We start from the raw sequence: 15,247 nt of genomic DNA on the forward strand, positions 1-15,247 counted from the left end.
GTCGTCGCTGGACTCGTCGCTGGTGGTGCCTATGAAGTCGAAGGTGAGGCAGTTGTGTGCCAGCCGCAGCAGCGCCGCGACCAGCGCGTGCTGCCTCTCGTCGGACAGTTCTAGAGTGACTACACAGTGACTGCACAGTGACACTCACCTGCACAGTGCACAGGTCGTCGCTGGACTCGTCGCTGGTGGTGCCTATGAAGTCGAAGGTGAGGCAGTTGTGTGCCAGCCGCAGCAGCGCCGCGACCAGCGCGTGCTGCCTCTCGTCGGACAGTTCTAGAGTGACTACACAGTGACTGCACAGTGACACTCACCTGCACAGTGCACAGGTCGTCGCTGGACTCGTCGCTGGTGGTGCCTATGAAGTCGAAGGTGAGGCAGTTGTGTGCCAGCCGCAGCAGCGCCGCGACCAGCGCGTGCTGCCTCTCGTCGGACAGTTCTAGAGTGACTACACAGTGACTGCACAGTGACACTCACCTGCACAGTGCACAGGTCGTCGCTGGACTCGTCGCTGGTGGTGCCTATGAAGTCGAAGGTGAGGCAGTTGTGTGCCAGCCGCAGCAGCGCCGCGACCAGCGCGTGCTGCCTCTCGTCGGACAGTTCTAGAGTGACTATACAGTGACTGCACAGTGACACTCACCTGCACAGTGCACAGGTCGTCGCTGGACTCGTCGCTGGTGGTGCCTATGAAGTCGAAGGTGAGGCAGTTGTGTGCCAGCCGCAGCAGCGCCGCGACCAGCGCGTGCTGCCTCTCGTCGGACAGTTCTAGAGTGACTACACAGTGACTGCACAGTGACACTCACCTGCACAGTGCACAGGTCGTCGCTGGACTCGTCGCTGGTGGTGCCTATGAAGTCGAAGGTGAGGCAGTTGTGTGCCAGCCGCAGCAGCGCCGCGACCAGCGCGTGCTGCCTCTCGTCGGACAGTTCTAGAGTGACTACACAGTGACTACACAGTGACACTCACCTGCACAGTGCACAGGTCGTCGCTGGACTCGTCGCTGGTGGTGCCTATGAAGTCGAAGGTGAGGCAGTTGTGTGCCAGCCGCAGCAGCGCCGCGACCAGCGCGTGCTGCCTCTCGTCGGACAGTTCTAGAGTGACTACACAGTGACTGCACAGTGACACTCACCTGCACAGTGCACAGGTCGTCGCTGGACTCGTCGCTGGTGGTGCCTATGAAGTCGAAGGTGAGGCAGTTGTGTGCCAGCCGCAGCAGCGCCGCGACCAGCGCGTGCTGCCTCTCGTCGGACAGTTCTAGAGTGACTACACAGTGACTGCACAGTGACACTCACCTGCACAGTGCACAGGTCGTCGCTGGACTCGTCGCTGGTGGTGCCTATGAAGTCGAAGGTGAGGCAGTTGTGTGCCAGCCGCAGCAGCGCCGCGACCAGCGCGTGCTGCCTCTCGTCGGACAGTTCTAGAGTGACTACACAGTGACTGCACAGTGACACTCACCTGCACAGTGCACAGGTCGTCGCTGGACTCGTCGCTGGTGGTGCCTATGAAGTCGAAGGTGAGGCAGTTGTGTGCCAGCCGCAGCAGCGCCGCGACCAGCGCGTGCTGCCTCTCGTCGGACAGTTCTAGAGTGACTACACAGTGACTGCACAGTGACACTCACCTGCACAGTGCACAGGTCGTCGCTGGACTCGTCGCTGGTGGTGCCTATGAAGTCGAAGGTGAGGCAGTTGTGTGCCAGCCGCAGCAGCGCCGCGACCAGCGCGTGCTGCCTCTCGTCGGACAGTTCTAGAGTGACTACACAGTGACTGCACAGTGACACTCACCTGCACAGTGCACAGGTCGTCGCTGGACTCGTCGCTGGTGGTGCCTATGAAGTCGAAGGTGAGGCAGTTGTGTGCCAGCCGCAGCAGCGCCGCGACCAGCGCGTGCTGCCTCTCGTCGGACAGTTCTAGAGTGACTACACAGTGACTGCACAGTGACACTCACCTGCACAGTGCACAGGTCGTCGCTGGACTCGTCGCTGGTGGTGCCTATGAAGTCGAAGGTGAGGCAGTTGTGTGCCAGCCGCAGCAGCGCCGCGACCAGCGCGTGCTGCCTCTCGTCGGACAGTTCTAGAGTGACTACACAGTGACTGCACAGTGACACTCACCTGCACAGTGCACAGGTCGTCGCTGGACTCGTCGCTGGTGGTGCCTATGAAGTCGAAGGTGAGGCAGTTGTGTGCCAGCCGCAGCAGCGCCGCGACCAGCGCGTGCTGCCTCTCGTCGGACAGTTCTAGAGTGACTACACAGTGACTGCACAGTGACACTCACCTGCACAGTGCACAGGTCGTCGCTGGACTCGTCGCTGGTGGTGCCTATGAAGTCGAAGGTGAGGCAGTTGTGTGCCAGCCGCAGCAGCGCCGCGACCAGCGCGTGCTGCCTCTCGTCGGACAGTTCTAGAGTGACTACACAGTGACTGCACAGTGACACTCACCTGCACAGTGCACAGGTCGTCGCTGGACTCGTCGCTGGTGGTGCCTATGAAGTCGAAGGTGAGGCAGTTGTGTGCCAGCCGCAGCAGCGCCGCGACCAGCGCGTGCTGCCTCTCGTCGGACAGTTCTAGAGTGACTACACAGTGACTGCACAGTGACACTCACCTGCACAGTGCACAGGTCGTCGCTGGACTCGTCGCTGGTGGTGCCTATGAAGTCGAAGGTGAGGCAGTTGTGTGCCAGCCGCAGCAGCGCCGCGACCAGCGCGTGCTGCCTCTCGTCGGACAGTTCTAGAGGTTTGCCTCGCATCGTGCCCAGTAGAGAACATGATAGACGGAACATCTCGAACAGTTGACTGTCCCTGGAGAAGTTAAAAATAGTCGGTAGTGTAAGGAAACAATGTCAATGATAATGATAAATCTATATTATAAAAGAAAGTCGTGTTAGTTACTCCACTTATAACTCAAGAACAGTTGAACCGATTTAGCCAAATACGGGCAGTGAGGTAGATTAGAGCCAGGAAAGGGACATAGGATAGTTTTTATTACAAAAAATAAAAAATTCAATTTATTCCGGACATACAGCGCCATCTATTGTTCAAAACAAAAATCTGCCGGATGCCACTATTCCACGCGAACGAAGTCACGGGCAAAAGCTAGTGTTTTATATAAAAACAATTATATTGGAAGCCCTGGTTCCTGAGCTAGTGAGACCTCTATTACAGGAGCCCGTATCTTCACTCGTTTTTAGAACAACCCTTTAAATGCAATAAAATCTAAGGACAAAATGGGTAAGGTAATACTATAGGTAAGGTTTTTTCCCACTCGTTCTACTAGTGGGAAAAAAGTTCCCATTAGTTCTACGGTAGAACTGAGCAGTAGAACTAGTGGGAACAAACCATAGGTAAGGTAACTACAAAAAGAAAAAAAAATTGCATGATATGCTTGGTCTTTTACCGAGTGTGATGAGAGTCTGAACGTAAATATGTATTGGTTGTGTGTATGCATGTATGCATGTGTATGTGTGTGTGTGAGAGTGTTATTTTCATCATGAGTACAGTTATCGGCACGAATCTTGAGCGCTGACCTTCACCTGCGCAGAAGTCATTTATTGGGTCCCTTTTGTGGTATTCGTGAGGTGCGGGAGCGGGCTAAAGCGGTGATTGGCCCGCAGCGCATCGCGTCATAGCCGTCACTCGGGATTGGTTCTTTGCTAATAAATCACTTCTGCGCAGATGTAGGTCAGAGCTCAAGATTCTTGCCGATAACTATACTATTCTTTGATTAGGATTTTCCATCTGGTCGTAATAAAGTTTTTGAAGCCATGATTTAAGTATCTTTTTAGTTTTATTTTTAGTTTACAATATAAAAGTACCTGAAAGACGAAGCGATTTTCCTATGTTTGGCGAGGGAGCGGTTGGCATCAGCCTCGGAGACCTGGTTCATTTCCACCACCAGCTGAGAGAGAAGCTGTACTCCTATCGTGCACAGGTCTTGACTCTGTTGACAATGAATTAATAGTTTTTAAAAATACTACAATAACGCGCTGTTATACGGATACCCATGCATATTCCTTCTTGAGCCCTTTTTAGGGTTCCGTACCCAAAGGGTAAAACGGGACCCTATTGTTTTCGCTCCTCTGTCTGTCCGTCCGTCCGTCCGTCTGTCACCAGGCTGTATCTCATGAACCGTGATAGTTAGAGAGTTGAAATTTTTACAGACGTATTTCTGTTGCCGCTATAACAACAAATACTGAAAACTAGAATAGAATAAATACAACAAATGTGATTTTTTTGTTCATTTTTGCTCGATATCCATAAATATATATAGAATATTAGTTTGAATGGTACGGAACCCTAAGTGCGCGGGTCCGATTCGCACTTGGCCGGTTTTTTTATATACCAGGGCCGTGGTTTTACCAGGATTGTTTTGTTGGCTAAATATATAATTTGATAAATTATAGAAAAAACTCACTCTGAGGAAGTTGGTGACATCATTAATAACGTTTTGGAAAACGTACTCCTCCTTGATCATGTCGAACCAGCTCAACTTGGTGATGCGAGAGAATAGAGACACCAGAGACTGTGGGAGAAATACACACAAAATTATTATACCTACATACACTATACTAATATTATAAAGAAGAAAACTTTGTCTGTAATGGATTAATCAATAACTACGGCTAGTTACAAATATAAAAGTTTGTCAGAATGTATGGATGTTTGGACATTTAGTTTAGATAGGTGAGACCGTTCTTGAGATATAAAATTACAAATCCCGCTTGGTGTGTTGTTAAAATGCCTATGTGTTAATCCAGGGTATCACATACCAAATTTGAACCAAATCGGTCCAGCCGTTTTTGCGTGAAGAAGCAACAAACATAGACATGAAGTTTCGCCTCCATAATGTTAGTATGATGATGACGACAGTGTGATTATGATGATAGTTTGATAAAGAAACTGACCTGCACAACAAAATTAGCCAGTTTCGGCCTAGTTGCCAAATAGTTGAGCACATAGTTCCTAATGTCCAGCCGCTGTTGAGTGGACAGGCTCGCTGTCGATCTGAAAAACAATTGAAATTAAATATAATTGCAACAAAACAACTAGCTTCCGTCCCATTGACACTACTTCCCGCACCAGGATAAAAAGTAGCCTTTCTTGATAAATAGAATTAAGTCTTGCAAAACTGAGCAAAGGTAAGTCTTCAAAATTAGTAAATTATATGCATCTATACTATTACAATGAAGTTTTTTTCAGTTTGTTTTTAACAAGCTCCGAAACTACTTGATCGATTTGAAATATTCTTTCACTATTGGGAAGCTAGACTATTCCCAAGTAACATAGGCTATATTTTATCCCGGTACGAGCAGTAGTTTCCACGGGACGCGGGTAATACCGCGAGATAGCAGTAAAAATGTACGCAGTTGGTAATATAGGAATAGCATTATATATTTTTCATAGCTACGTTTGAATGCTAGCCGACCGCACTTGCAGTGACTGCATGAAATCAGTCGATATCTGAGGGCGACTGCACGTGCTGCGCCGCTTCGTGTCAAAACGGTTTCATATAAATACATACAAACTAGTAGTGCTTCTTCTTCCCAGCAAAAACACATAGGAAGTGGTGAAGAGCGGGCGTTTTGGGGGATGCCTTTGGTAAATTTGACGTTCAAAAAGTGCTGATTTTCAGCCTACTTTGAATAAATGACTTTTTATCTTGCAGCTGCGGCCGATTTCATGCAGTTGCGGCATGTGCGATCTTAGCTACAGATCGCACATGCATACAAAATGTACCTTACATTAGAACATAAAATATGTATTTTGTCCCGATTACTCGTGTTTAAAATTTTGTCAATATCTGTCAGTTAATTACCAAACTAGTTAAGATAAAACTACCGTAAGAAATATTATCTGGAGCCCTTTGTGTAATAATGCCGTGGAAAAATCCCGGAGCCCGAGAACTATAGTTACCTACATTATTTTTAAGATTAAAATAAACCGTCAGTTGCACAAAGCGCCATTAAAATTAAAGCTTCGTTAATTAGTACTTTTTATCTTGTTGTCATAGAAAGAGTCAGCAATAGATTTAAAGAAGCTTTAACTTTAATGGAGCTTTGTGCAACTGACGGAAAATCCGGCTAATAGACCTTTAAAAAATTCAAATTTTCAGCTTATTTTGAATATGTGACTATTTTATGCTTATAAAAATCAAGAATCATTTATGCAAACTTGGCTGCAAAACAGCACTTTTCGAACGTCAAAAAAAATAAAAAGACAGCCCCCAAAACGACCTTCACCACTTCCTATGTGTTTCACTAGGAAGAAGAAGTGGCGCAATAAACTCCCAAGCAAAAATACTGATCATACCTGCTGATTAGTTTAGCAAGCGTTGTGGCGGCTAGCAGCTGTGAGTAGCTGGAGTCAGCTCTCTCAAGTAACGCCTGACATTTGCTGAGGGTGTCGGGAGACTCCTGCAATCAAAGTGGATAGAATAAGTATAAAAATAGCGCATTTTAAAAATAAGGTTGCATCTACACGGTATAAGTAACTTGAGCATGTTGAGGCACATGTGCACGTTACATGTATTTTTAAAACGTGCGGGTCCATCCACTTGCGCTTGTACCAAAGCAAAATACCCACCCGCGTGCTCTTATCACTTGCGCATGTTAACTTGCTCCAGCTACATGCACCGTGTAGACGCACTCCAATAGTAATGCCATCGAAGGCCAAATTAGGCCACGGCGGCTGTTCTCATATAACGAGATCAGCCAGCTGCGCAGGACGTGCACAAGCATTTGCGCAGACACAGGTGATGTTTCTAAGCATTTGCTTAAAAACGCTGCACACACACATTTGATGATTTTCCATCAAAAATAAATTGTTCACCTTTTGTTAAATGCCTACTCAAATGAAGTATAGGTGTTCTGTGTTCCTCCAGTTTGAGTTCTGGGTTGAGCTTATCAGATAAAACTGACAGTAATCCTCATCTCACCGACCTCATCATTCTTAGTAAAGAGCTAGGTTGAAGATGATGTGCATACCTGGAATCCGACGACCGCCTTCTCCGCCTGCTCTCTGACGAGCGGGTCCTGCGACTCGTACAACTGTTTGCATAGCAACTCTATTTGTATCACCTCCTGCAACAAAACAATATTATTATTATATGTAAATGTTTCAAAACATCCTTGGCAGTCGTTACTTTCTAAGTATATCTTGAACACCAATAACTGTGTTTCGGATGGCACGTTAAACTGTAAGTCCCAGCCGACATTGAACATCCTTGACAGTCGTTACAGGTAGTCAGAAGCCAGTAAGTCTGACACCAGTCTTGCCAAAGGGTATTGGGTTGCCCGGGTACCTGGGTTGAGGAGATCTAACAGGCAGTCGCTCCTTGTAAAACAATAGCACTCAGCTGAATCCGGTTAGACTGGAAGCCGACCCCAATCTAGTTGAGAAAAGCCTCAAGAAAGTGTGCAGGTACAGTGTTCATACAAAAGTGCCCATGCTCCTTTTACCAAAATACCCAAATTATCTCAGTACCAAATTTTATTTTAATAGGTCATCCTCCTGCTCTTATCCCATAATAATAATTTAATAGGTTTTAGTACTTTATTCTCAAAGTGTTACTTACAGTTAAGTTAAAGCTTTGGTTTGATAATAATATGATAGTTTTGAATTAAAATAAAGAAACAAAAGTTTGCAGTTATGAATTTTGGATTTTGAACCTGTCTCTACTTATCTGATGACTTATTTAACCTTCTTTCTTCCAATGAGAAATGATAGCAGAATTTTGTTAAGAAATTAGAAAATTATAAGGTTTTCAAGTGTATAGAATTGAAAATAACAACAAGAACTGTCAACAGTTCTAACCATCACAAGATTGTGAGACACAATTTGGCATTCAACAAATGGGATTGGTCCATCAAAATATGCAAAAGTTGAACTAAATATTATGAAATAGGTGGTTAAAATATTACTTTAATATCTAACGTAAGATTTCACGTGGTAATAATGTAAAAATCTGAAAGTAGAACAGCAGAAATATCAAAACGCACTAGGGGGCATAACGACAGCTACAACGCACCTTGTTAATTTTGATTACTTTTCAAGGATATCGTGTGTAAACATCCCGATATAACCAAAGTGCCGGCATTACCACACAATGACCTACTCTAAAATGTTCAACAGACCTTTTTATAATTGATAAATAACAAAAATAAAGCCAATAAAGAGAATTAAACGCTTGGAATACCACTTCACGGGCCAAACACCTAATAACAACGTCAATATTAATGAATTTCGTGGCGGCATCTGAAAAATCTGGTCACCATATTTATTTGGAAGGTTTTAAAGTAGTGTTCCATGCGTCGTAGTAAGTAAATTTATACAAATTCTTATTGAAATCATAATATTTTGGTTCTCACCTGTTCTTCAGCCATCTTTGTTATTTTCTTGCATTTGAAATGACGTTTCGTTTCATCAAAGCTGTCTTATCAGAATAGTTTTTGAATTGTGTACTGGTAAATATTTATCAATATCAATTTTTTTCAGCAATACATTTATATTAATTGTCAAGGAGCAAAAACGATCATTAAAATTTTGATCTTATGTTAAAAAATGCTTTCCAGTTGATATTAAATAAAATGTTTAGTTTTAAGAAATGTAATACAATCTAACGCTACGCTATAATGTAGCAACAAAACGTTGCTTGACAAAAGTTTCGTTCAGAAATCGTTCAATTTCGGCTTTTTTCATTTTGAAATATATTTTATCATATCATAGAAATAATAAATCTTCCTCCGAGCCTTTTCCCAATCATGTTGGGGTCGGCTTCCGACGGTCGGCGAAGTTAAATATAATATTTACTTTGATATATAAATTGATTTTAAATCCCCATATTTACTGGCCTCTGGTATCTGTTACAAGGGCCAAAGATATTCAAATGATAGCCGGGCCCGGAACTTGTCATGATAACGACGATGCGATGGTCCCATCCCCTTACTTACTTTTCGCACTTTTTTTTAACCGGAATCATCTTCGCTCCAACAACAGGTCGAACCTAGAGTGACGTTACTGAGCACCCCACTTTCCTATTAATTTGTGAAGTATAGGTATACACTTTCTAGCACATTGGGAGCGTAATCAGCCTTGCATCTTAAAAGTAACAAAACACGCTATTTCAGCCTGGTATTTGTAAATATAATAAGGGTTTGCTTGCTCAATTTTCCTACTTTTCCTGCTTATTTGCTAATAATATAAACTTTTTCGTATCATCTCCCAGCAAATAACACTGGCAGCATAAATTCTGAACAAAAAATCGAATTCGAGTAGAGCATCGAACGAGAAATTTGCAAATCAAAACCTGAACAAAAGCACCGTATTGTCAAATTATTTTTGTATCGATAAGAATTCAGAAAAATGTAATTAATTATTTTCGCTGATTATCATTCCAAATTAATGTAGCTGCACAATAATGTTACGCACAACAATCTCAAGAATAAAGAAGGTGTGGACTATCGCCTTCGTTCCACGCCTTCTACGAGGTGACCAACGAATTCCGCCCGGCAAATTTGACATAAGTAAGTTGTTAAACAAATTATTTGCACGCGTTTGTCGGTCATGGTCATCATCTGCCCAGCGTTTTCCAAAATATGTCAAAGATCCCGAGCGCATCGTTAGTTCCCTCACAACTGATCGTTTTGGTGATGCCCACCGTACGTATTTGATCTAGATGAAGGCACCTAACTTACCAGCATTATGGCAACTCCGCTCATCTTCCCACACTCCATGTACCTACTTATACATTAAATATCGTCTCTCTTAAGTTCTTAGCTGCGTTTTTAAGGGCGAACAGTAGGTAAACATACCTCTTACTAAAAATGTGTGAAGGCAAGTAGGCACTTACTTACCCCAAAAATAGGATGTCCGCACAGTAATTTCTAGTTTCCGTTCATTTGGTGTATCTGGTTTGGTCTTCTTATTAGGATCTTGGTTTAATGTTGCTTTGCTGGGCAGTTGGTTCTTCATTCTTTTTTATATTTTATTTCTTTTTCTGTTCAAGATAAAAAATATTTTTAGGTGAAAATGAATGATTCATGACATTATTTTACTTTAGTCAACATATTTTTTTAGACCTATTTACAGAGAAAAAATTGATGAGACATTAGAAAATTACTTTGAAAATACATACATACCTACCTATGTATTCTATTACATTATTACATAATAATATGTATTAGCGCGAATGATAAGATCTCTCGTCATATTATCTGATGCTTATGTGTTAACCCCATGTATTTCTTACCTCCTGATACTATCATGCCCCGTACCTCACACGACACAGATACTATGGGGCCCTCAGCAAATACCGCAAGACCCTATAAATCAAAACTTTGATAGAGAATAAGACTTCCTCGGTGCCTGGCATGTATAGATTCAGAGCTTTAGCAAATGCTACTTAAGCTAATTTAAGTATGTTGCCATCTGATGCGTGTCCATAGAACTTTTTATAGCATGAAAGGGTACTTACAAGTTCTTTTTCACGCTTACATCGCTACAAATTTTATCACAATTAATTTGAATCTAAGGTCTTAAATAGTGTTAACATCTTTTCGTTATTTTTCCGCAGCCGCGTGTTACCTCACCCTTTCAGTTTCATAATTTTTATTGGATCATTTAATGACAAAAACAATAGTCATTTTTTGGATGTATGTGGAAAAATGGCGGAAAAAGCCTGTCGAGAAGATTAACTAGAAATTCTGATTCCAACATATCTAGCTTATTTATTTCATTTTTACAATCCACTCATGGCTTTTTTCGCTATTTTTTCAGTATCCTATGCTGTGCAAAGGAAATCTCCAAAATCGACCAAATCTGAAGATGGAGAAAAAAGCGCTAAGAACACAGAACAGGATGAAAGTGCCGACTACATTTTTAAATGCAATGAAGAACCCGTATTCGAAGATACAATTGTTGATGAACACGCTGATCCGGACGATGCAAAGACCAAAAAAATTATGAACAAAATAATTTCATCTAGAGCACTACCAAAAGAATCACAAGTCGAGAAATGCCAGAGAATCATAGATAAGGCATTTGGCAAGACCGAGCCCGTAGAAAACATATTGGCTGAAAATTACTTCTCCCATGGTGTCAACATTGAAGAGACCAGGCGTAAGATAAATGAAGCAGAACAAGAAAAACTTAAACTAGCACAAGAAAAAATAATAAGTGAAAATAGGGCGCAGTTTGGCGTTTTCAAAATGTTTCTTGAACCCGTGACCGATAAACAGGAACAACCTATAGGAATTGATCATTTGGAAGCCAAAGTTACAAATGAGAAAGGTAAAAATGCTGAAGAGGAAGGTTTGGATCTCGTGAAAGAACCATTCAATGTTCAGTTGATCGCTGGCAAAGAACCCGACTTAACAAAAAAATTGGATAGTCACCTGACACACGAAGAAACTCCTTTACCACTACGAGAAAACCCTGGTTATGAAGATATAGATAGGTATATTCATGACCAGGAAAAGCTTGAAAACAAAACCTTTTGCGATTTACAGGAAATTGATAAAACTCTAGTTCAGGATATATCGAGACTTGTTAAAGACGAAGAACAGGATGATATCCAAAATGTGGTTTCACTTGGTCCGGGTGATTCTAGTAAAAAATATAAAATGAGTTCAAAACCGAGCTGTAAAGCAACTGATACTGCCGAAACTGATAATAGAAATTTTGGTGTTACTTCTGAAAACCAAAAGATCAATAATATTTTAAATGACTTCCTAACTAGTGCACAACGTGATACCACTCTGCAAGCCACTACTGCATCAGAGGCTGAAGAACAGTTAGCCCAGAAAGTGGAACACATAGATGAGACTCCGTTAGTTGAAGCTCACAAACCCAAAATAGAAGGATTTAATGTAACTCCGAGGGTTTTGGGAGACGCTGATTCTAAATTCAGTTGCTCTAGTCAAAATCAATCTGACCGCATTGATCCTAACAAATCTACGAATATGGACATCCAGGCTGACTTTGACGAAGTAGCCAAACGTTGTCTAGATATTCCCATAGGGAAAATAGACGAAATACTTCTTAATGAAATGGAGAAAATCGGCATTCCTGTTTCTGCAAACAAAGATCGTTCACCGATGATCGAAAACGACCTTGTCCAAATGGAGGACGCACGTAGGCCAAAAGGCGCTAATGATCAACAGGATTTAATCGTCAGCGATGAACTCCGAAGCGCCATCGAATTTTCTTCAGCCGACAAATTATTACACCCATCAGAAATAATGAACACTAATAAAGTATTGCCGGAACAGGTTGAAGACCTTGAAAAATATGTTTTGGAATCTGTTCCAGAAGATCTCCGTGAGGAAGATAGATGTACCGTGCATCCAAATCAATTCTTTATATATCCGTATCATAAACAGGCAGTACGTTGTCACACTCAACAGCAAGTTCCCCGGGAGAACACCGAGAATAGCAAGATGAAGTCTGCGTACTATTTCATGCCTACCGCTTTACGTGTTGAAAACCAAGAAAAAATGGAAGCAGCTTATAGGTCATTAGCTAAGTCAAAGATGGAACAGTTTACATCGACCTTAAAACTATGTCCAACAACAGAACGTAAAACTGAATCTGAACAATTGACATCGAATACGACTGAACTGATGTCAGACTCCCATAACTTATCGAGCTATTCAGGCGAATCAGGTTCAGCAAGTAAATTACCACAAGAAAATACTCCATTAGACTCGCTAGTAACGTTAGGAGATCCCAATTTATCAACGTATCAAAAAATTAAAGAAATCGAACAGTTGAAAGCTGATTTAGCCGCCGCAGAATCAAAACTTAAAGAACCGCTTACCGGGATAAGTGCTGACGGAACAGATTCAAGACAATGGCCAACACTGAATGCAGCAAATATAACGAACGACGGACGAAAGTCTCACAACAAAGGAAGTCACAAACCCATATATTACGGTACAACTCTTGCACCAAAAAGGCCGTGGAGCGAAGAATATTATCTACGAAAAACCGATCAAAGGTACCCTCAACGAATTTATACTAAAGGATTCGATAGGATATCCAAATATTACCAACCGATAGTAAAAGAATTTAATCACAAACTATCAAAACTAGAAGACAAATTTGCACAAAAGCCAAACGTGCGAAAGTCTTACACAAGTAAGAATGAAAAACTATCTAACTATTTCACAGTAAGTGCGTCAAACAAAACACGGAACGACCAAAGCAATCGACCAGAATATAAATATGGAAATAGAGAGCATCCAGCCACGCGTAATATGAGTGCAGGCTACATGTGGGATTACCAACGAATTTCCCCTGATCAAAGAACGAAACGAATGCAGGATAGTTACGACAGAGGAACTGATAAGGCCTCCAACAAAGTTATAACCCAGGCGAGCACGAAGGGAGAGCGGGCAGATATGAAACCGACAAACTCAGGCTATGAAAACATAATTCCCCATCGACAAATACAGTCAAGTAAATACAGAAAAACATTAATACAAAATACCGTTAGCAAAATGAATACACGTAACAATTTTAATATAAATGTATCAGATGGCATATGGGACGAAGACGTTGAACCAGCTAAAATAACTACGAAAGGAAAAAAGGAAACTAATAAATTTTCTTTACCTGTTGAAATGTTGAACGAACCGCCAGAGCCATGCTATGTTTTGACGTACAACGAAACCTGTCCTGTATCGCCGAAGCCTGCAGTGGGTAACCGCGAGTGCAGCCATGTTGTGGACACCACAGAAACCAATTTAAGAAAGGATATCAGAAACACTGATATGTACCAGCCGGGTACCAGTCTCATAAAGACAATTGATAGTAAAACACAACAAGCCTTAGATTCATACATGAACAGAAAGCCCAGATCTAATTACGCAAACGTACCGGACCAAGCCGGAAACCTAACGGGAAGCGTCAGTCTGCCTAATCTTAGTGAGAATGTTACATTGTCAGAGCTCTTGAAAAGAGTGAGAGAAAGGAGTCGAATGTTTGAATGCAGGAATGACCTCAAATCACTAGACGTTCATATCGAACCTGCCCAAGGAAAATATGACAGGAAATCACCTTATTGTCCTCCTGTGGCAGCACCCAGGACACCGCCAAAAAATCCTATACCTCCACCGACCTTCGGTTTGCCTGCCCTGAAGCGGATGCCAAACGCCTGCAAACCGAGGAAGCCCCGTACGAGAAAATGTTCCACCTGTGACATAAGCATGTCAGGTTTACACTTGGGGCCAAAAATCAATGCTCACACGATAGAAGTCGGACCAGAAATGGTTTGTGAAATGAATGACGCTGATGTTGGGGTCTGTATGAGATCCAAGGCAGATTTAACTGAGGAGGTTATAGATCGTCTCCAAAGTTTAGGTAGGATGTTAGGAAATGTGATCCATAAGGGGAAGACACAATTAATAGACGTCAGATGTCTACTCAGGAACCAACGAGATAAGACTGTGTTAGCTAGAAACTACGAACCTTGGTCGCCGATACCCTCATGGACAGAAGCGAAGAAGCCAGCGAAACAGTCTTCGCGATGCGATCCAGGCTGCAAGATCTTCCCTCCGCCGCGGGTGTGCGAAAGACCTGACCCTAAGTGTGAACAAAAGCCTTGTTCCTTTCCTAAGAAATCGTTTTCAATGTTAGACTGTTTCGCTGTTTCGTTGGGAGACCACAAAGTGTATGATCTCGGAGAGTTCTAATCCACTTTTTGTCCTGCTTGTTTATTTTGGTAAACAGCGAAAATAAATTGACTGGTAAATTCTGGTGTTTTATTTGTTACTTTTGCACATAGCCGCGTAGGTACTGAAAATTATAATAAGCGTCTCAAAGATTCAAGAGTCTTATCCGCAACTAAGTTTCGTGTAGATTCAGGAATGTTCATTCTTGCGTCTAGCAGTTGACCATCACACGTGAGCGTTGAACGTAGACCCGCCCTACGCTAGACAAACCGAGCACGAGCATACAAGCGGAGCCGTTCTCTCGGCTTCGTCGTTCGCGGCGTCGAGTGGCCGTACTGATCTAACATAATAAGTATATGTATGCCTACGTAGCGGAGATAACTGCTTCTTCCCGTAGCCGGATGATGACAAAAACTATCCTATGTCCTTTCCCTGGTCTACGCTACCTTCTCTTTAGTTTTCAGCTCAATAGGCCCAGCCGTTTACACGTCGTGATGGCGTGACCAAGGGATATAGGGATTCATTTTTTTTACATATATATACAGAGATAATAAACAGGGAAACAATGTATTTTTGTATGTCTGTTTGTAA

At 42.7% G+C, this 15,247-nt stretch overlaps 2 protein-coding genes across 2 annotated transcripts in view; one reads left to right on the plus strand and one right to left on the minus strand.

Moving 5' to 3' along the window:
* LOC110382543 (exportin-7-B) overlaps positions 1–8,459 on the minus strand; it is a 35,483-nt gene extending 27,024 nt beyond the window's left edge. Inside the window, exons 1-9 of the mRNA XM_064042806.1 lie at positions 8,354–8,459; positions 6,971–7,066; positions 6,297–6,400; positions 4,892–4,991; positions 4,402–4,509; positions 3,803–3,927; positions 2,600–2,789; positions 964–1,074; positions 829–911 (exon numbers count right to left, since the gene is read on the minus strand). Of these exons, the coding sequence (XP_063898876.1) occupies positions 829–911; positions 964–1,074; positions 2,600–2,789; positions 3,803–3,927; positions 4,402–4,509; positions 4,892–4,991; positions 6,297–6,400; positions 6,971–7,066; positions 8,354–8,368 (932 nt within the window). The 5' untranslated portion in view covers positions 8,369–8,459. The remainder of the gene's footprint in view (positions 1–828; positions 912–963; positions 1,075–2,599; positions 2,790–3,802; positions 3,928–4,401; positions 4,510–4,891; positions 4,992–6,296; positions 6,401–6,970; positions 7,067–8,353) is intronic.
* An 804-nt stretch (positions 8,460–9,263) lies between these two features.
* LOC110382545 (uncharacterized) lies at positions 9,264–14,736 on the plus strand. Its single transcript, XM_021343171.3, has 2 exons — positions 9,264–9,508; positions 10,761–14,736. Exons 1-2 carry the CDS (start codon positions 9,403–9,405, stop codon positions 14,675–14,677), a joined length of 4,023 nt encoding a protein of 1,340 aa, XP_021198846.3. The 5' UTR covers positions 9,264–9,402; the 3' UTR covers positions 14,678–14,736.
* The last annotated feature ends 511 nt before the right edge of the window (positions 14,737–15,247 follow it).

Source organism: Helicoverpa armigera, chromosome 30 (genome assembly GCF_030705265.1).
Source record: "Helicoverpa armigera isolate CAAS_96S chromosome 30, ASM3070526v1, whole genome shotgun sequence".
Classification (NCBI taxonomy): Eukaryota; Metazoa; Arthropoda; class Insecta; order Lepidoptera; family Noctuidae; genus Helicoverpa; species Helicoverpa armigera.